Raw genomic sequence first — 21,993 nt, 5'->3', positions numbered from 1 at the left:
TATCTTTATTTATATGGAGAGTTCCGAGAGTTCCGAACGGCTGCGCGAAATCGAGGCCATCCTACTTTCGGTTGCTGTCCATACCAACTGTCCTATTCGGCGGTTACGGCTCATTAATCGTTTAAATTATGTATGTAAGAGGTTGTTGGGGGGAAATTTATGGCTGAGGACTTCGAAGAAGGACTACTTGAAACAATTGAGGCGGTGAGTGAGCGGAATATTTGAATTTAAAAGAGAAATAGGGGTTGAAGCGAGGAAGGGGTCCAAGATGGCGTCCTCCCTTGTGTAGTTTATAGTATATCGTTTATGTTTTTTTTTATAAATATTTTTTACACGCCAGGAGCAAGCCCCTGTGATCGAAATCAAAAACCGATGCACAGATTTATGTGTCTTAGTGTAGTCTACTTGTGTGCCAAGTTATATTGATATCAGACCAAAACTGTAGGAGGAGTAGCATTTTGAACGCATTTCACATAAATTTCTATTTTTAGTAACCATGGCAACACCATTCATCGAAATCAAAAACCGATGCACAGAATTGTGTATCTTAGTGTAGTCTACTTATGTGCCAAGTTATACTGAAATCAGACCAAAACTGTAGGAGGAGTAGCATTTTGAAAAATTGTTTACAGACAGACAGACAGACGGACGGACGCCGGACGCATTACTATCGCATAAGCTCTTCTGGTCTCTGACCAGTAGAGCTAAAAATCAACAAAATGTTTTACATGGGTTCCAGAATAAAATATATAAAAATAAGAAAAATTGAACCAGACTTGGTGATTTCAGATATTTTTCGACTTCTGTATTTCAAATTAATTATGGTGCTTGTCTGATTCAGTGATATTTGAAATCTGTTATTTTGCATCCAGGCGTTTCTGTATAATATTCGAATTTCCTCTTTATGATATTGATAGAAACATGATGGCATGATGTTACCTGAAATACAACAGCATAAATGTTCTTTTGTTACCGTATTTCTACACACCGTACACAAGTCAACTGAACTAATTTTTTTTCTTTTGATGAATTAAAAGAAAAAAAACCGTAGAATTTAAAAAGGAAATATTTTTTAATTAAATGACACAGAGCAAAAATACAAGTAGTTAGGGGAGGGGCAGGCTAGACTAGAAAAAATGTAAACAACACAACAAAATTTGGCATCATGTTATGCAAGCTATAATTATTCTCATAAGAGTTTATTTATGTATAAACAGTAAGTTTAAATAGAAACTAATTAGAAACATTGCATAGTATTTCCTGCCTGCAGGTATATATCAATTCTATCAATAAGATTTACACATATCTTACAGTAATACGGTTCATATTAATTCTTTTGCTATTCATACATTTACATGTAAACATAATATAATTATTGCCATTTTTTTCTTTGCTTTCTTTAATGTTAAATATTTTAGGCAAACACCACAGATGACATATATGTTTGGATAGAAACTTATTTCATTCCAAACGTGTGGCCAAAGTGGTACGAAAACCAGGCTCTGCGAACTGCATACGAGCAAAGATTTATGTATGATCAATACAGTTACAGGATCTCGGATTCCATTTTGAGACAAGTCAGGTCAAGTAAGAGCTAAAACATCAGTTTTTGTGTATTCAGTTGAAATGTTTAATGAAGAAAACTTGTCAAATTTTAATAAAAACTAAAGATACTATGAGAACATAACTTACAACATAATACAAAACTCCAATGTAAAAAAACTTAAGTTTCCTTTTTTGTATTGGACACCTCAATTATATCGGATCAGAACATAATATAGATAGAACACAATTGTACTGTATCAAGTTTCAAGGGAAACTGAGATTTTGTTCACTGGAACGGTGTGAGTTGCGGACAGGGGACGGGTATTCCCAATGTTAGATAAATAATGGGAGTGTCCTTGTTTTGCTAATTATAAGGGACACCTTAGATATATCTGTCTGATCAAAATACATGTAATGGATTATGCGTACCTCTTTGTTCCGGATGTACGGAAGGACGTATTACGTTCAGAGGGATGCCCCTGTCAGCATTAACAGTATTCTTTAAAGAAAACACTTCACAGTACTGCTCGACACAATAACGAGTCGACGTTGTACAGTATAATTGTTTATGTGTCCATCATTACAGGGAATTGTTCTACGATTGAGGAAATGACAAATGCAGTCCCACGATGTATCGAAGATTATAAGTAAGAAAATGAAGACAGTGCACTTTATTGTAAAGGTATCTTTAATTAAAAAGGATATTATCACTTAATTTATTCAACTTAGGCATATGAATACTTTAAGGGGAGATAACATATATAACAACATTGAAATAGGTTTCTTTTTTTAAAGGATGGATACCACAAATATCCAGTAATGAAAATTGCTCTGATGAATATGACCCCATAGACAACAGCTTCGTTTACCGTACAGCAGAAGAATTAAAGTCTATGGTGTATATAGGAGAATTAGCTGTCTACGGAGGTGGGGGTTACATGATAGATTTAGGACCAAAGCAGTCGTTAGTGAATCAGTACATCAGTCAACTTCGTAACCTTTCGTGGATAGACGGCTACACACGAGCGGTATTCATCGAAACCAACACCTTTAACGCGAACACTAGATTGTTTACCCATCTGAAAATAGTGTTTGAATTATCTGAATACGGTTCCATTTATATGAAGTCTACCGCCGAATCTTTGAATTTGTATCCTTATGTCACAAGTATGGATTATATTGTGTTAGCTTGTCAGTTCATTTTCATGACAGTTGTAATTGTACGACTTGTATTCTTTGCTATACATGTTTTCAAAACAAGACATACCTGCATGGCATCTTTCTCTTCTTGGTTAACAGTAATCGACATAATAATGTGTCTTAGCGCGATAGTGTTTTATATTTTACGAATAGATTCAACAATAAAAACGGTGGATGATATCATTGAAAATAAAGGTAAGCATGGTCAAGAACAGACAATAAAAGTTAATATTAATTATAGCAAACAACTGTTTTAAATCGATCCATTAAAACTTGTAATTCTATTTTTTCAGGGTCATACGTATCCTTCGAGTATGTCGAGATGTACGATTTGGTATACAAAACAGCGTTTGGAATGGTTTTCTTTTTTGGAGTTCTTGAATTTCTTCAACCGCTGACGATGAACTACCACTTCTTTATCCTGCAAAAATCCCTTTTAAGGGCCAGATATGATCTTTTCATGTCTATATTCTTAATATCACTGGCAATAGTTTCATTTGGATCGTACCTTTATCTCTCATTGGGAAAACATGCTGACAATTTTAAGGATTTATACTCTTCTATTATTACACTTCTACGCATGTTACTTGCAATGATTTCCTTTCGTTTAAATTCCAGCTTGAACTCGACAGAAGGAAGGATCGTTACAAGCCTGTTTTTCTTTACTATATCAATAATTGGGATAAACCTGTTTATAGCAATTCTTTTCAGCCATTTTGCCGACGTCCAGGCAATGCAGAAAAAGCATAAGGTGGGATTCTTCTCATATTTTTCTTTTATTTACAATTTAATGAAATTTTCACATAATCAAGAAGACAATATCACTTAATGATCTTATCAGTGAGATTAAATTTGACCCATTCTTATTAGATGCAAGGTGAAGTCAAGGTTATTACCTTTTCCCTAAGAATAAAATATTACTGTTGCCAATTGTGCGATCCCTACTAGTATTTCAAAAGATTGAATTGTTTCCTTTCACATAAAATGATACTACCATACAGGGCCTATAAGATGATATAACTAAATTGACATAAATGATTTAACTAAAATAGAATATTGGTTTATCCGAATTTTCTCTACTTTTCTGAACTTTTTAGGATATTGTAGTTATTTTTAAATGCTTCCTATATTTAAACTTTCTTATTTTCACATGCAGTAAAGTTGTCACATAAAGATACAAAATGATACAAATACAATTGGTTTTGAGAGAAAAAAACTTTTTAAGGATTTTTGGCTCAAGTCCGTACTTAGACTGGAAGCTTTTTTAAAGGGGCATGGACACAGTTTCAGCTGAACTTTCAAAATTTATTTTTCCATTTTACAAATATTTAACTAATGTCTTTCAAGTGATCATCAAAAATTTGAATGCAGTTGTCCAGATACAAGACAGATTTAGAGCTCCAAATCTTTGTTATATAAACAAGGCTACTGGCATGTTTTTGTTTAGGCAGGTTAATATACTAATATATGTTCCTTTAAAGTAGATAGAAGGTAAACTTTTTCTCAGTGTCAACTACTTACAGTACCAGTTCTAATACTACATTTTCGGTACATCACTAAAAGTGGGGGGCTTTCTATTAACATTTCCTAAAGTATAAGTAAAGTTGAAAAAAGGGGGGGGCAGCCCCCCCCCCCCTGTTGCTACGCCCCTGGTTTCAAATAAAAGTTAATTTTAAATACAATTTGACAGTTACTATTGATTTGTTGAACTTCATTTTCTTAGAAATGTGATATTTTCTATATGTAAACAAAAATTAACAAGGCACGGGCCTTATTTACATTATGAAGAACTTTATGTTCTATATCTTGTTTTTTAATCAATAAATGATGTTCAAATTTTTGCTAATCAATAGATGATGCCTTAGATAGGAATTGTTAACATTAAAATTGTTTTTTTAAAATCGGTTGAAACTGTGTTCAGGCCTTTTTAAAGCTAATTTATACATTTCTAGTATATTTGCAAAATCATATTTATTTGATATACTAGTAGTTTGAAAATTTTGTCCCTTATTATTAATTTAAATTACATTTGAAATTTTCTTCCAAGTCATTGACTGTGTTAAAATTATAACTGAATTCATTGTTCTATAATAATTTTGAGAAGCAGAAAAGAAGATATTTTCATACGCCAATAGTCCGCCAAAAATATAATCCCTGCTAGTTTTCAATAGCAGATTATCATTTCTATTTAAAGTTGTACAATTGTGTTGAGGAAAGAAAATTATGGCCTATTAAATATCTTATGCCTAAATATTTAAGGCATGTAAGTAAGCATACTTTGAATATTTCATGAAGTCAGAAACCAGAGAATCCTACATTAATTCGCCAGAATCTGAAAAGAAAACGGATAAAAGTGAGGATGTGTTTGATTATGAATTGAATCAACATGTGTGGAGGCAATTGGATCGTATCACTCATATCTTTCTAGAAAGACAAGTACATGCAGGTAGGAATAAAAAAAAAAATGGGCTTGAAATTTATATAGTGTATATAGGACAACCCCCCCCCCCCCTTTTAACAGATGAGCGAATTTTAAACGGGGCAAATAAAAAGAATACAGTATAATTTCTTTTAATAACAGTGACTGGGCGAAATTTAAACGGGGCAAAATTGTTTGCAAGCGTTAAGGGGCGAAAATAACCTTTTATACCATATACTTAAAACTTGTCAGTAAACGCATGCTGCATATCTTACAATATGTTGTGATTACATGAGCAGTTACTGTACATAAAATTTTAGTGAATTGCGTTTATTGTCCAGTATTTATCATTCATTTCTGACGTTAAATGGGAAGGTCTTTACATTATAAGGGGGAAGGGTGTTTTTAAAAATAATACTCTGTCTCTGTACATAACTTTTTGAAATTGAAGTAAAATTGAGAAAATAGAATTATAAATAATTGGGATGAGGATGAACCATCATTACAAGAATAATTTCAAGGAAGTAATTCTTGAAATGATTTTTTTATCGCTCTTCATTTCTGTTTTTCTCATTGACTGATTAAATAGTTGATTTACACGGTATATGAAATAATTCAGAGCTTTATATATTTGCAGGAAAAGATTAACATTCCGTGCCCGTTTTGAACGTTTAGGGTCCTTTTTTATTGGCTTCTGGGCAAGGAAATAGTGTCTGTTCCCAGTCATTTTGATCAAACTTTTAAGGTATCCGACCTATATTAGGACCAAATTTTCTAACCTTAAAAATAAATTGTGTATAAAATACTCCGATGTAATTTCAAAACATTTTATAGTATAAAAGGATTTACCAAGGGAAAATCTTTATTTCCAAAGCAGTAATTAATTGTTTAAGATTGCACTGAAGTCTATGGAAAGAAGTAAAATAATAACAAAAAATAAAAACTATGTATATGAATATCAAGAAATGCTTCAATTGGTAAAAACATGCATTTCATCATAAGAAAAAGATAAATGATTGAAAATTATTTTTTCACCAGATATATTTTTTAGAATCGATTTTATTTAGAAAAGTCAAAGTGTACTAACTCTTCACGGACAGGGCAGGGTCATAAATTAGATCACGCCCTGTTCTATCATACTGATACTAAAACAAGAAATTTATTTCTTAATATACTGAGTATTCAGCCCAAACATATTTGTAACTCGTTAAATTCCATTGAATCTGAGGCTTATGTGGGTCGGATACCTTAAAATTCCGTTCTTTAAAAATCTGACTGAAAAAGAGTCTTGTCAGTACGCACCGTATTTATATTAACTAAATATTCTTGGTTATTATTTATTTTTTATTACATTGTTATTCCATGCAACAAAGAAAAAAAACACTTTTTCAAATAAAAGATATTAATTAACGTTATTCAATTTTTACATTTAGAGTCATTTCCTCAATCTTTTCCGGAGGATGTGCTGCAAAAGGTAACCGATTTACTCTTATGACATTATCGGCAATACTTTAAAGTTAAATCCATTATATCACATGTTTGTAGCGTATCTGAACTCACGTATCAGTTGAAATTCTATCAAATTACTAACTTAAGTAATATTTACATATATGAAAATTTTTTAAACTTTAAAATTACCATTACTTTAAAAAAAAAAGGTTAGGCTTTCATATTATACAATATATCAGACATATGTATTAACTGTGACAATACCTTTCTAAATACAGTGTGATTTTCGACCCCAATCATGAATTTTGATCTTCTTTTCAAATACTTTAACCTTTGTCATAACTTTTGAATGAACGAAAGAAAAATGAAGCTTTTTTATTTGACTCGTGCATTTCCTGTAACAAGATAGCTGAACATGCTATAATTTTTTACCCTTTGACCTTCATGTTTGACCACATTTTCGAAAAAAAAATGCATCTGTGGTTATTTCTTTTGCATGACATTTGATAAAAGAAACATCCCCGTCATAACCCCTGTAGAATCATTGGAGAGGCCTTGAAATTGCTTCCATTAAAAAAAAAAGCAAAAATGTAGAACTCAATTTGGGTACCTATTTTTGCTAATGAAATACATTTACAATACAATTACAGTTTTTTTGTTTGTTTGCTTTGTTTTGTTTCTTCACATTTTTATATATTACTACCAAACTTCATTTTAAAATTCTGTTTACTACTACATGTACTAATAGATAGCTTGGTCTCTGATCGACTGTCACATTTATTGAACCCTGTTTAAAAAATTAATATAATTTTTATTATGATGTATGCGTCGTTATTTCCTGTCACGATTGTTCTTTTTCATCATATGTTGCATGCCTTTCATGCCATTTTAACGTGAAATAACAGTAACTAAATTATGAAAAACCATCAAGTAATCTAACTATATATTGTTCAAAACATAATTTTTTTTCTTTTTCTTTCCAATAATAGCTGGACATTTTAGATCAGCATATCAAGTTGAAATGCCACGATGAATATCGGTTTATGAAGGTACTTGCTTGCATGCTTTACATGTACCTCACTAAAACTCTGCGATGGAATATGAACATGGCATTAGATGTCACTGCAGACTACAGCAAAAAAACTGGAATGAGATACAAGTAATATTATTTTTTACTAATATTGCCCCTCAAAACATCCCTTACATTGACAAGATGGGATTTTTGAATTTTTCTGTGATTTTCTGAATATCTGTCCATCTGTCGGTAATTTTTCTTAGCCCACCTGAACCGAAGTCTCAAAATATTCTGTTGGCTTTCTTCGTTTGAGTAGAGTTCTTCTTAAAAACCTTTAGGTAAATTTAACCGATAGAAACGTAAAATCTCTGGGTAAGGGACATGAAAGTTTGTTCAAATGAAGGGCCGCATTATCTTTCATGACACTTAACAATTTATATTAGAAATTTTGATGAATGTTAAAATCCAACGGGACTGGAAAAACGATTTGGATTTTTTTTTTTTTTTTTTTTTATAGAAAATCAGTCATCACATCTTTTTTTTTCTACTTGACTAAAATCAATTTTTCATTTATTTACTTTTGTCGGTTTGCAATACAAAGACTTGTACTTTTCTGATCATTTTTGGTCTGTAGTTCGCTTGTCCGCCCGTCTGTACACTTTTCACTTTTTCTAATTCTTTAGAACCACGATGGTTCCCGGCGATAGGATGGGGCGACAATGTGTTATTTCTAATTACTAATATACATATCCGCCAACCAATATTACCAGTGTTCTTACATGGTTTTTATAGGAGAGCCAAACTAGACTTTTTATAAAAATGTCCTATTAATACCGATAATTACTTTTCGAACAGATTTTTGAAAAACTACGGAAGCCCATTAGTGCAAACCAAAAATATATAAAGAAAAACGGAATTAATATATAAAGGAAAACCAAAAATATATAAAGGAAAACCAAAAATATATAAAGGAAAACCAAAAATATATAAAGGAAAACCAAAAATATATAAAGAAAAACCAAAAATATATAAAGAAAAACCAAAAATATATGAAGAAAAACGGAATTAATATATAAAGAAAAACGAAATTAATATAAAGAAAACGGAATTAATATATAAAGAAAAACGAAATTATTACATAAAGAAAAACGAAATTGTTAAAAGTAGAAAAACTTCAACTAAAATACGGAATTTATTGAGGTGCACGGTAAGGGTCTGATCCCATAAATCATTAGTGCACCGCGTCTGATAGACCTGATTTTGTTTCAACAATAAACAAGCGTGGTGTTTGCCTTTACATTCACCTTTTCCTATATCGAAAACACATCCATTACAATACATGAATGGGGAGAATTTAATCTTTGATATCTAATTGCACAACTATTTAAGAAAACATGAACTTTAAGATTCTGTTGTTTACAACATTTAACATTCAGGAATCCCTTATCCATTATTCAACTATCGCACAATATATTCATTAAAAATGTTGTAAAATAATACGTTATCGATCGGACTTGGGTTTGTTTGACATTTTTAAAAAAATTGTTTAAAGAGAACAGGTGCAAAAAGTAAAACAAGTCAAAGTGGTTACAAGTAGATTTTTATGATTGTTTACTATATTAGAAATAAAGCAAATCACCTTCAGTTGATTCTTTGATCTTATCAACGCATAATTAGAGGTGATGTACTGGCTACTAAGTACTTGCTCTCACATATTATAAATGTCCAACTCTCAATATGTACTATTTATGAGTCAGTGGTACTATAGTTCTTGTTCTCATATATTTTAAATGACAAACTCTCAATTTGTGTATTTATAAGTCGGTGACAATGCACACACTTGTAAATAACAAATCCCACAAAGTAATGAAATCATTTTTCTTATAGTTTCAACAATCTAAGATTTATGGGTACACAGATTCGGACGCTAGGTTTAGTTCGTGGGAATCCAGTAATACGATACGCAAGGTCGTGACCTTCTAGCTGAGCTCTAATGGGCTTCTACAAAGCCCAATAGTGCAAACCAGAAATAAAGAAAAAACGAAATTATTAAATAAAGAAAAAACGAAATTATTAAATAAAGGAAAACCGAAATTATTAAATAAAGAAAAAACGAAATTATTAAATAAAGGAAAAACGAAATTATTAAATGAAGAAAAACGAAATTATTAAATAAAGAAAAACAAAATCATTAAATAAAGAACAAGAGGCCCATGGGCCCAATCGCTCACCCGAGCACTGTGGCTAGGAAAAAGTATAGAAATTGGTTTATTATTAAAAAGTTTAAATCCAAAAGCAATCCAATGACCAATCATGGCTTTGGTATTATTTAGAACATAAATTTTAAAAGAATGTTCCTATATATGTCTATGTAAAACTTTATTGGTCATTGTGGCTCGCCCCCCCCCCCCCCCATCCCAGGGTCATGATTTGTACAAACCTGAGACTGCACATGCTGAGGATGCTTTCATATAAATATGACCAATTATGGCTTTGCAATTCATAAGAAAAAGATTTTTTTAAAAAAAAATCCTATATATTTCTATGTAAAACTTTGGTCGGCCATTGTGGCCCCGCCCTACCCCCGGGGGGGGGGGGGGGGCATGATTTGAACAAACTTAAATCTACACTACCTGAAGATGCTTCCATATAAATATGATCAATTATAACTTTGCTATTCTTGAGAAGAAGATTTTTAAAGAATTTTCCTATATATTTCTAAGTAAAACTTTGGTCGGCCATTGTGGCCCCGTCCTATCCCAGGGGGTCATGATTTGAACAAATTTGAATCTACACTATCTGAAGATGCTTCCGTATAAAGATGATCAATTATAGCTTTGCTATTCTTGAGAAGAAGATTTTTAAAGAATGTTCCTGTATATTTCTATGTAAAACTTTGGTCGGCCATTGTGGTCCCGCCCTACCCCTAGGGGTCATGATTTGAACAAACTTGAATCTCCACTACCTGAGGATGCTTCCATATAAATATGAACATTTATGTCTTTGCAATTCTTGAGAAGAAGATTTTTAAAGAATTTTCTCATATATTTCTATGTAAAACTTTGGTCGGCCATTTTGGCCCCGCCCTACCCCGGGGGTCATGATTTGAACAAACTTAAATCTACACTACCTGAGGATGTTTCCACATAAGTTTCATCTTTCCTGACACAGTGGTTCTTGAGAAGATTTTTAAAACATACCATCAAATTTTCATTAATTCCCAATTATCTCCCCTTGAATGAGGGCGTGGCCCTTCATTTGAAAAACTTGAATCCCCTTTATCCAAGGATGCTTTGTGGCAAGTTTGGTTGAAATTGGCCCAGCGGTTCATGAGAAGAAGTCGAAAATGTGAAAAGTTTACAGACGGACAGACAGACGACGGACAAAATGTGATCAGAAAAGCTCACTTGAGCTTTCAGCTCAGGTGAGCTAAAAACGAAATTATTAAGTTAAGATAGCATCGTTGATAAGTTTAACAAAACAAATCGCGAGGATAAGGGTTCCAGTCGCGCGTGGTTCATTCCACAGTGAGTGTGTCTTCAGCGCCAGACAGGGACATGCTGGACGAAGAATTTTAGAAATGTCCACAAGAAGAACAAAATGCCATTTTAGAAATGTGTTCTTGTATTGCGACGTCCTTATGAAATGAGGGGAATGTAGAAGTAAAAATAGTCACGAAGTAATCAAATCATCCTCGTTTTTGTTTCAACAACCCGTGATTTATGAATATACAGATGGGGCGCTAGGCTTATTCCGGAGGGAATTTTTTAATACGATAAGCAAGGTCTTGACCTTTCAGCGATTCAAGCGATTTGAATTGGATGTCATTGATTTCAATCAAGCAGAAACATCCACCCTCATGATCCTCTATGCATAATGCTACACATCAACAAATTACGTATACCGCTGAACAATTATTGACAATTTACTTCAAACATTAGATTGAAGTATTTGTTTCAGTTGATGTTTTCTCTTTCTCCCTCACTCTTCTTTTTATTTAATAATTTCGTTTATCTTTATTAAATAATTTCGTTTTTCTTTATATATCAATTCTGTTTTTCTTTATATATTAATTCCGTTTTCTTTATAAATTAATTTAGTTTTTCTTTATATATTAATTCCGTTTTTCTTTATATATTAATTTCGTTTTTCTTTATATATTAATTTCGTTTTTCTTTATATATTAATTCCGTTTTTCTTTATATATTAATTCCGTTTTTCTTTATATATTAATTTCGTTTTTCTTTATATATTAATTCCGTTTTTCTTTATATATTTTTGGTTTTTCTTTATATATTTTTGGTTTTTCTTTATATATTTTTGGTTTTCCTTTATATATTTTTGGTTTTCCTTTATATATTTTTGGTTTTCCTTTATATATTAATTCCGTTTTTCTTTATATATTTTTGGTTTGCATTTTTGGTTTCTTTTTACCTTGTGTTATAAAGCGGAATATATGTTTGAACTCTGGTACAGATATTTTAATGTTTAATGCAAAAATTATTAGTTTATAGATTGCTTATCGCGTTTGTAGTTACTACATGTATGTAATAAGTATTTTCTAGTTCGCACTGGTACAAATGTGGTTACTATGGATAAGCAGTAAAGGTGATAAAAGTGGGCAACGATATTGTCACACAGCTTGGTTGTTAGATTACCACTAACGTCTTTTTCAAGTTAAATATCCTAATATGAAACACTCTGTGGTATCTTTTACCTCAAACAAAGTATTTCATCACAATAAAACGCGGGAGACTCATAAAAGCACCGTTTCTGGAAAAAATGGAGTTATCAAGTTTAAACATTCCTGAATTTGAAAAAAAAGTCTAAAGAAAATGATATGCACCGTCCTCGGCTACTTCAGGCATGTTAAGTAAAAATCTTCCAGAAGTTTCATGTCTTAAATTTTAATTATTAATGCATTGGGGTTTTATTGTGTGGAAAAATCAATTGAAATATGATGTTTTCCGCGCAACTCTCTAAGAAAAAAAGCGGAAAAAATATACACGTCATCTTTATAAGCATTAAAGGGTTCATATAAAAAAATTATATGATATAAAGACATGTGGTGTGAACAATTGAGAAAGTCCAAATTATAACTTTATGTTATCCTTATCATAGCCTTAACGGTTGTTCAATCAGTTTAGAGCTCGCTCCCTGATCGGAAAGCCTGAGTTGGAGTCTCGGCCGCGACTGATCTAATATAAATTGTAGCTACTTTTCCCTTTCTAGGAGCTCGGCATTTTAAAATGAAGGATGCGAGTCCTTCGAATGAAATCTTAAAAACCTAGGTTCCATGTCACGGCAACCATTGGTACGACAAAGGTCAATCACCATTACTGTTCAAATGACCTAAAGTGCCGATTAAATGGTCTGAATTATGAGTGACAAATATTCGAATGGAACGTTAAACAGGATATACAATCGATCAAACTTCTATCCGCAGACTTTGCAAAATCTCGACAAACGTCATTATATAGTTGTTTCTAAATCTTGGTACTAACAAAAATTTCATTTGTATTGCAGATTTTTCTGTGCCTTTTTAAAAAATCCTCGACTCACAATCTACTTCCCTGATGTCAATCTATCTGAGGTACCCGAAATACAGTGTTCTAGTCTAGCACACCGTTGTTACCCTCTGCCTTCCGAGATAAAGGAACTCCTCGAGTCTGCTAAGACAAGGATCTACGAATTAAAGATTCAAAATGATCGACCATTTCAGGTTGATTTTTTGAGTATGCTACACCAGGTTTTACAAGTGTTAAATAAGTCACATTTGACTTTCTATTGTTGTTACTCAATAATGGACTTTTACGAGAAGCACTGACTTCTACAGTTGACGGTTTACTTGGACATTTTAACTTGTATCATGTACGTACAGAATTGATAATACATTAAAAAAAAATCATTCTAGTGGTCATAGGTATGGTGTTAGGGGCACTTACATGCAAAGGCCGGGAGTTGAGGGTAGGGTGGTTGTCGTTTTCTTCAAAGACAACTTGTATGTGCATTGAAATAACCCGTTTTTTTCATTAAATTAAATGTTGAGCTAAATCTTTATATCGTAAAAGAGCTTCCGTACATTTTTCTAGTGTAAAAGGAAGCCGTCAATTGTAAAGGTTAGCGCTCCTCGTAAAAGTCCAATGTTAAATTGAGAGTTGTTGTTTCAATTAACTGTAATGCATTTTTTTTTCATTTTAGCTGAAAGTTAATGACATCACAAAGGTAGTATTTGTAGTACTTTAAATTCTCACAACTTCTTTTAAGTTTTTCCGCTCGATCAGATAAATAGCTTCCGTTCCTCAGTATTAAGGTCAGACGATATGTTCCTCAAATATCTGTGTCGTATATTTTTTAATGTATGAAAAATATTCAGTCATTTTACATTCGGATTTTAAAACAGTTTCCAATAAAATCGTCTTTAAAAAATTGAAACGCCTAAAATTTGGTTTTCGAAAAAGCAAGTTTTTTTCATCTGTTCTTAATAAAGGAGCCAAGTCTCTTTTTTTTTTGCTTTAAAGTCATATATGGCGTATTTTCGATAAGATCAGACTAACTAAAATTAAAAAAAATCTTTGTATTTGTTTTGTTACTATAATATAGTATATATAGATAGAACTTTCCTGTATTGCACAATTTAAATCAATCGCGTTTCATAGATATCCGAGATATAAAACAATAACCGATTTATTTCCGACTCGGAATTAAATTTCAGACACAGTTTAAATTAAATTTAATCACAGAGTCTGATGTTTTTATCGCCAAATTTTTTTTTTTAATCCGGAAAGAAAAAATTTCCACCCTCAACTAAAAAGAACACCAGGATGACAATGCATTTAAGGGAGACCAACCTAAACAAATTGATCTGGGTTTGGCCCGAAAAATTTTGCGACTAATTCAGTATCCTTTGTGTTTCTGCTATTTATTTAAGTTGAAAAATCCAACCTGCTTGATGACTTCGGGCCGTGCATGTCCCCTTTTCCACCTTGACAGCTCATCCTGGACTCCATACCACTGAACCGGAAGTGAATCCCGCAGTGAATATTTGACGTAATTGAAGAAAAGAAAGAAGAATGCACATAAAACTCCATGTACAATATTAAGTTACTATATGTGACAAGTTAAAAGAAATATTTTTTCAAACAAAATAAAGCCTTAGCAGGTCGCAAGGTCTAACTGTTTGCCCCTTTGTTGTATGGTCTATTCAATGATTTAAATTTGGCGTCTTGTTAAATCTGAATTACCTGCCCCTGGTGCATATCGTTATTATAAGTAAGAAAAAGAATTAATAACTCTTTTTAAATTCTCTTAAATATATTTAAAATAACTGAATCAAATTTCGTTGAACTATCATTAATTTTATTTAATTTGGACATGCTTTTAAAGACGTCAAATACGCATTGCGGGATTCACTTCCGGTATAGTGGCATGGAGTCAAGGCTGAACTGTCAAGGTGGAAAAAGGGCCATGCACGGCCGGTAGTCGTCAAGCAGATTGGATTTATTTACCTGAATAAATAGCAAAAACACTCCGGATACTGAATTAGTTGCGAAATTTTTCTGGCAAAACCCAGATCTATTTGTTTAGGTAGCCCCCCCCCAAAAAAAACATGTTGCCATCCTGGTGTTTTAGCTCACCTGAGCCGAAGGCTCAAGTGAGCTTTTCTGATCACATTTTGTCCGTCGTCCGTCCGTCTGTACATTTTTTACATTTTCGACTTCTTCTGAAGAACCACTGGGCCAGAAAAGCTGAAACGTGCAATTGTTTGGAAGCATCCGTGGGTAGTGTAGATTTAAAATTGTTTAAATCATGACCCCCCGAAGTTGGGCGGGGCCACAACAGGGAATCAAAGTTTTACATGGAAATATAGGAAAAATCTTTGAAAATCTTCTTCTCAAGAATCACTGGGCTAGAAAACTTGAAACTTGTTTGGAAGCATCCTTGGGTAGTGTAGATTCTAAATTGTTCCAATTATGACCCCTGGGGTTGGGCGGGGCCACAATAGGGAATCAAAGTTTCGCATAAAAATATATAGGAAAAATCTTTGAAAATCTTCTTCTCAAGAATCACTGGGCCAGAAAACTTGAAACTTGTTTGGAAGCATCCTTGGGTAGTGTAGATTCTAAATTGTTCTAATTATGACCCCCTGGGGTTGGGCGGGGCCACAATAGGGAATCAAAGTTTCGCATAAAAATATATAGGAAAAATCTTTGAAAATCTTCTTAAGAACCACTGGGCCAGAAAGGCTGAAACTTTTGTGGAAGCATCTTGGGGTAGTCTAGATTCTAAATTGTTCAAATCATAAACCCCCGGAGTAGGGCGGGGCTACAATAGGGAATCCAAGATTAAAATTGAAATGTATAGGAAAAATCTTCTCAAGAACCACTGGGCCAGAAAAGCTGAAACTTGTTCTGAAGCATCCTTGGGTACTGTTAATTTAAAATTGTTCAAATCATGACCCCCGGGGGTTGGGCGGGGCCACAATAGGGAATCCATGTTTTATGTGGAAATATATAGGAAAAATCTTTGAAAATCTTCTTCTCAAAAACCACTGAGCCAGAAAAGCTGAAACTTTTGTGGAAGCATCCTGGGGAGTGTAGATTCTAAATTGTTCAAATCATGACCCCCGAGGGTAGGTTGGGCCACAATAGGGAATCCAATTTTTACATAGAAATATAGGAAAAAAATATTTAAAAATCTTCTAAAAAACCACTGGGCCAGAAAGGATGAAAGTTATGTGGAAGCATCCTTGGGTAGTGTAGATATAAAATTGTTCAAATAATGACCCCTGGGGGTAGGGCGGGATCACAATAGAGAATCCAAGTTGTACATAGAAATATACAAGAAAAATCTTAGAAAATCTTCCTCTCAAGAACCACTGAGCCAGAAAAGCTGAAACTTATGTGGAAGCATCCATAATGTAGATTTTAAATTGTCCAAATTATGACCCGTGGGGTAGGGAGGGGTCACAATAGGTATTATAAGGTATTATAAGGGGGAAATCTGGTAAAGAACAGCATGGTCAAAGCTTCTCAGGTGAGCGATGTGGCCCATGGGCCTCTTGTTTTAGTTGAGGATGGGAATTTTTTTTCGGATTTTTTTTTTGACGATAAAAACTTCAGACTCCTGTGATCTATCTATAGAACCTGGGGATATTTAAGTTCAAAATCGGTGAAAATGTTTGAACGTAAATAGCAAAAATGCAAATCTACACTTCGTCTTGTGCTTTTATCTTTTTTCAGCTCAGAAACGCTTTATAAAGCTTTAAGAAGAAAAAGGTTACATAACAGACAGTTCCATGCCTTGATAAAGTTTAATACGTTTTGACATGATAATTTTAAGAAATAAATACACCTATTTGGCAGTAAAAAAATCAAGAGTTAAAATTTACCGTATTTATCACTTTTAAAAATATAAATATACTATTTTTAAAAATATCATTGTACTAAGAACACTGGTGTTTTAGCCTTTGCGTGAACTTGTGCATTTGAACACTGTCTCCACGTTCTTTCCAAAGTTGATTGGGGTTGAAACCATCTCCATATTCTGAATTGACCCCAGCAGAAACTAAGTTCTAAAAACAATGTCTCTGACCAGTAGAGATAAAAAAGAATTTTTTGTGAAATAAATTCAAAATGCTTCTCCAAATACAGTTTTTGATTAAAGTATTACAGATTTTTCTGATTATAGTATAATGTGCTATGCAAGTGGACTATGCTGAGATACAAGTCTTTCTTGTTTCTTTTTATTTTGATGAATGATGTTAACGATGTTACCAAGGTAACTAAATCGATAATACTGTTAAAATTTTTAAATCCTACTCCTGCAGTTGAAGTCGTATTGCAATCTTGCCACAAAAAGAGACTTAATCAAATTTGTATTTCGGTGTTTGATTTAGAAAATTTATACTTCTTGCAACATTTACAAGATTTAGATTAATGTCTTTTAAAATGTTTATTAAACAAATTCAGTCTATTCAGTTATTCACACTTGAATTATCAAAACATCACTTTTAGGACAGTCACTTTTGTATGAAGAACGTTGACAGGAATGAACTTACGTTCTACGACTACTTTCATAATAAAGGATTATTCATAGGGCTATATTTTATACTTTAATTCATTTTAACAAGTAAAAAAAATTAAATATTGTACAATTTGCGTGTAGCTGCAAAACTGTTGCTCTCCGAAGAAATTGCATTAACTTATAAAATATATTAAAAGACGTTCATCCTAATGTTTTCAGACCAGCGAGCTAAAGATTTGCAGCTATGTACACTCATTATGTTTGTCTTTTCAAGTAGAAAGGTTGCCTGGAATGTTTTGTCATTTTTGTAGAGAAAGACGATTGTGGAGTTTGAAGACGATTTCATAACAGATAAAGATTATCTTATCTGTAGTTTTGACGATAGGCAGTCGTGGTATAGATATGCTCTTCGACCGGTATGTCTTATTTTTAGCTCTACTGATCAGAGACCTGAAGAGCTTATGCGATAGTAATGCGTCCGTCGTCCGTCCGTCTGTCTGTCTGTAAACAATTTTTCAAAATGCTACTACTCCTACAGTTTTGAAATGATTTCAATATAACTTGGTACACAAGTAGACTACACTAAGATACATAATTCTGTATATCGGTTTTTCATGTTGATGAACGGTTTTGCTGTGATTACTAAAAATAGAAATTTCTGTGAAAAACATTCAAAATGCTACTCTTTCTACAGTTTGAGTCTGATTTCAATATAGCTTGGCTATTTAAATGCTACTTCAAATACAGTTTGAGCCTGATTGTAATATAATTTGGCATGCAAATAGATTTCACTGAGATACATAGTGATCAGGTTTGTGTTTTTGATTTTGATGATTGATGTTGCCATAGTAATTTAAATTGAAAATTCTGTAAAATTTTATAAAAAGCTACTCCTCCAGTTGTATTCTAGTCTTAGTGCAATCTTGCCACAAAAAGAGGATCATTATTCTATTTATTGCTTTTATAAAGTTTTAAGTCCCAACTGCTACTTTAATTTTCTCTTCCTTTATCATAAGTACAAACCAGTAGAGCTACAGTCTCGACAGAGACTTCCGTTTTTTTATTATATACTTTCATGTTAAATGCTAAAACTTGATTGATTGAGATGCATTTAACGATCCAAAATGTTACTCTCAGCGTTAACAACACACTCGACAAGGGGTAACATTTTAAAATGTTAAGTGCTTGCAAATCATGCGCATACTTCTCAAAACGTCAGTTGTGCGTTTAAAGCCGCATAAACTTGACGTCAGTAAAGCTGGCTTTCGATGTAGCTTACGTCGGAACAAGCGAGAGACAAAACAAGCTTGTGAGCTCAAGTGCAAAAATAACAAAGCTTTAGACGATAAAGGAGTTTTTGAGTATAAAATAAACAAAAAGTCGGTAAATCTTTTTCAAAGATTTCTTATTGAGAAAAATAGAAGCGGGGAGTTTGAAAGCTTTTAATATGTGTACGTAAAGAAGATCAACAATTTTCTTTTAGCTGACATCCTAAATGAACCATAGAACTAAGTAAAATAAAATTTATAATGTGCGCCTGTTTTGTAGGGTACAAGTTGAAATTCAATTGTTACCTTTAAAGATAGGCATCATTTATATAATGTATAAACATATTTCCAAATGCTACATGTAAGTAATATTTCGTAAGCTTAAATGCTGTATTTTGGCATTAGCTTGTTTAAAGAATATAGTTAATAATAATATATTTCATTTTTACCTTTTCAATAAACTCTTTCTAGAGAAATGAGAAATTATCATGCGTTCTTCCGAAACTTCCAACACACTGCTTTGTGACAGGAAGACAGGGGAATACAATTCTCAAAGAACAAACCTTGTCGTTTTTCCCGGACATAGAAATACATCAGATAAGAAAAGAAAGTTGTTCAATCTATATGCAGGCGGACAAAAGAATACGTATGTCATTTCCACCAGAATGTGTCGATGATAATTGTGAGCTCTATTTAATGGTAAGTTGACCTTTTCAATAAAATTATGACATTGTATTGCTCTACATGAATGGTTCACTTAATGAACGTGTACCTCACCCATGCATAAAATGTAAAATTTTAGGCAAGCATTGACATAAAAATTAAACCAACAAACACAATTTCCGTGTCACTATATCCAAATTTGATCAAATCATTACCCTGAAGGGTAAGTTCAAGCGAAAAGGCGGGAGTAAAGGAGGCATTGACATTATGCGGGGACTATTGAGATTGACATGGGAGGCTTCGAGTAATTTAGATCAATTAGAGCAGATTCTTTAAATCTATATTTATTACAATTTTATTTCACAATCAAATGTACATGTAAATAAAGAAATCACTGTCAAATTTGTTGGGTATGCCAGGGACATTCATTAATCACTATCAATTTTAAATTCATACTTACACTTGTATGGTGTATGAAAACTTAATAAAGTCATTATTTTCAGATGGACTTGCCCGAGAGACAGATTTGTCCATTCATTCATGTATATATCACAAAGTCCACCGGTCGCCCCGTTGAAATCAGTTTGCCAATAGTTTATGAAGGTCATCTTGCTAACAGTTATCGTACTTGAATATCAATGATACCAATTTTCAAGAAACATATGAAATGAATTAAACATATGAAATGAATTTAAATATTTATTTGATAATATTTACTCTTTAGGATCCAAGAATACAGAGAATTTGATTATTACCAGGGAAGGAAACGGTGAATGGATGACCTTGAACTCTTTGTTGAAATTAGATGCTGCCGGATATACATTTGAGACTTCCATTATTAAATCAAAGTATAAGTTTCTATCTCTTTAATCGTGAAATTAGGAATCAAACTTTTTTTATAGTCAGTGTGTAAATTCTCATCTTTTGCAGCGTACCAACAGCATTTGGAATAAAAGAAGCTGTGTTGCCTTGGGTATGTCGTTAAATATTTTCATCTGATTTTTTTTTTCGAAGCATAAATGTAATAAAAATGTATACGATCTAGTGATTGGCAATGGTTAACTAGTTAAATCAATTTGGTCAAATAAATTGTAACCAGTTACAATTTTATCTAAATAAATAATTATCTCTCCAGATAACATACATTTATAATATACTTTTTTAAAACTCTGAACAACACCCAAACTAAATAAAGGATACAAAGACCCAGTGCCATCATTTTACCCGCACTTTCTAAAGAAAGTTCGGGTATATTGTTGTTACTCATGTCCGTCCGTCCGTCCGTCTGTCACACTTTTCTTCCCTGAACTCCTCCTACATTTTACACAGTAGCTTAATCATCTTTTGGGAGATGGTTGGTGGTGTCATGTAGATGTGCAGTAAAGTTTCAGAATTTTGATTTTGCCCAGGGGGGTCAAATGGGGCTCGAAAAATGACGTTTTTTATGCAAAAAGTTCCGTCTTCCCTGAACTCCTTCTACATTTTACTCAGCAGCCTAATCACCTTTTGGGGGATGATTGATAGTGTCATGTAGATGTGCAGTAAGGTTTCGGAATTTTGATTTTGCCCCGGGGGGTCAAATGGGGGTCGAAAAATGACGTTTTTTATGCAAAAAGTCCCGTCTTCCCTGAACTCCTTCTACATTTTACTCAGCAGCCTAATCACCTTTTGGGGGATAATTGGTGGTGTCATGTAGATGTGCAGTAAGGTTTCGGAATTTTAATTTTGCCCTGGGGGGTCAAATGGGGGTCGAAAAATGACGTTTTTTATGCAAAAAGCCCCGTCTTCCCTTAACTCATTCTACATTTTACACAGTAGCCTAATCATCTTTTGGGAGATGGTTGGTGGGGTCATGTAGATGTGGAGTAAGGTTTCGGATTTTTGATTTTGCCCCGGGGGGTCAAATGGGGGTTGAAAAATGATGTTTTTTATGCAAAAAGCCCAGTCTTCCCTGAACTCCTTTTACTTTTTTCTCAGAAGCCTAATCACCTTTTGGGGGATAATTGGTGGTGTCATGTAGATGTGCAGTAAGGTTTCGGAATTTTAATTTTGCCCTGGGGGGTCAAATGGGGGTCGAAAAATGACGTTTTTTATGCAAAAAGCCCCGTCTTCCCTTAACTCATTCTACATTTTACACAGTAGCCTAATCATCTTTTGGGAGATGGTTGGTGGGGTCATGTAGATGTGGAGTAAGGTTTCGGATTTTTGATTTTGCCCCGGGGGGTCAAATGGGGGTTGAAAAATGATGTTTTTTATGCAAAAAGCCCAGTCTTCCCTGAACTCCTTTTACTTTTTTCTCAGAAGCCTAATCACCTTTTGGGAGATGGGTGGTGGTGTTATGTAGATGTGCAGTAAGGTTTCGGAATTTTGATTTTGCCCCAGGGGGTCAAATGGGGGTCAAAAAATGA

The 21,993-nt window shown here is 33.2% G+C and overlaps 1 protein-coding gene across 1 annotated transcript in view; it reads left to right on the top strand.

Moving 5' to 3' along the window:
• LOC134282427 (uncharacterized) overlaps positions 1-20,638 on the top strand; it is a 54,656-nt gene extending 34,018 nt beyond the window's left edge. The window contains 14 exon segments of the mRNA XM_062764840.1: positions 1,419-1,587; positions 2,132-2,227; positions 2,341-2,940; positions 3,039-3,496; positions 5,041-5,191; positions 6,598-6,638; positions 7,603-7,772; positions 13,155-13,350; positions 13,830-13,853; positions 17,966-18,070; positions 19,394-19,621; positions 20,089-20,188; positions 20,310-20,433; positions 20,516-20,638. Of these exon segments, the coding sequence (XP_062620824.1) occupies positions 1,419-1,587; positions 2,132-2,227; positions 2,341-2,940; positions 3,039-3,496; positions 5,041-5,191; positions 6,598-6,638; positions 7,603-7,772; positions 13,155-13,350; positions 13,830-13,853; positions 17,966-18,070; positions 19,394-19,621; positions 20,089-20,188; positions 20,310-20,433; positions 20,516-20,570 (2,517 nt within the window). The 3' untranslated portion in view covers positions 20,571-20,638.
• The last annotated feature ends 1,355 nt before the right edge of the window (positions 20,639-21,993 follow it).

Source organism: Saccostrea cucullata, unplaced genomic scaffold (assembly GCF_032062105.1).
Source record: "Saccostrea cucullata isolate Sc308-1 unplaced genomic scaffold, CSIRO_AGI_Scuc_v1 ctg312, whole genome shotgun sequence".
Classification (NCBI taxonomy): domain Eukaryota; kingdom Metazoa; phylum Mollusca; class Bivalvia; order Ostreida; family Ostreidae; genus Saccostrea; species Saccostrea cuccullata.
The sequence above is the reverse complement of the archived record's forward strand: the minus strand, read 5'-3'. Positions and strand labels throughout refer to the sequence as shown.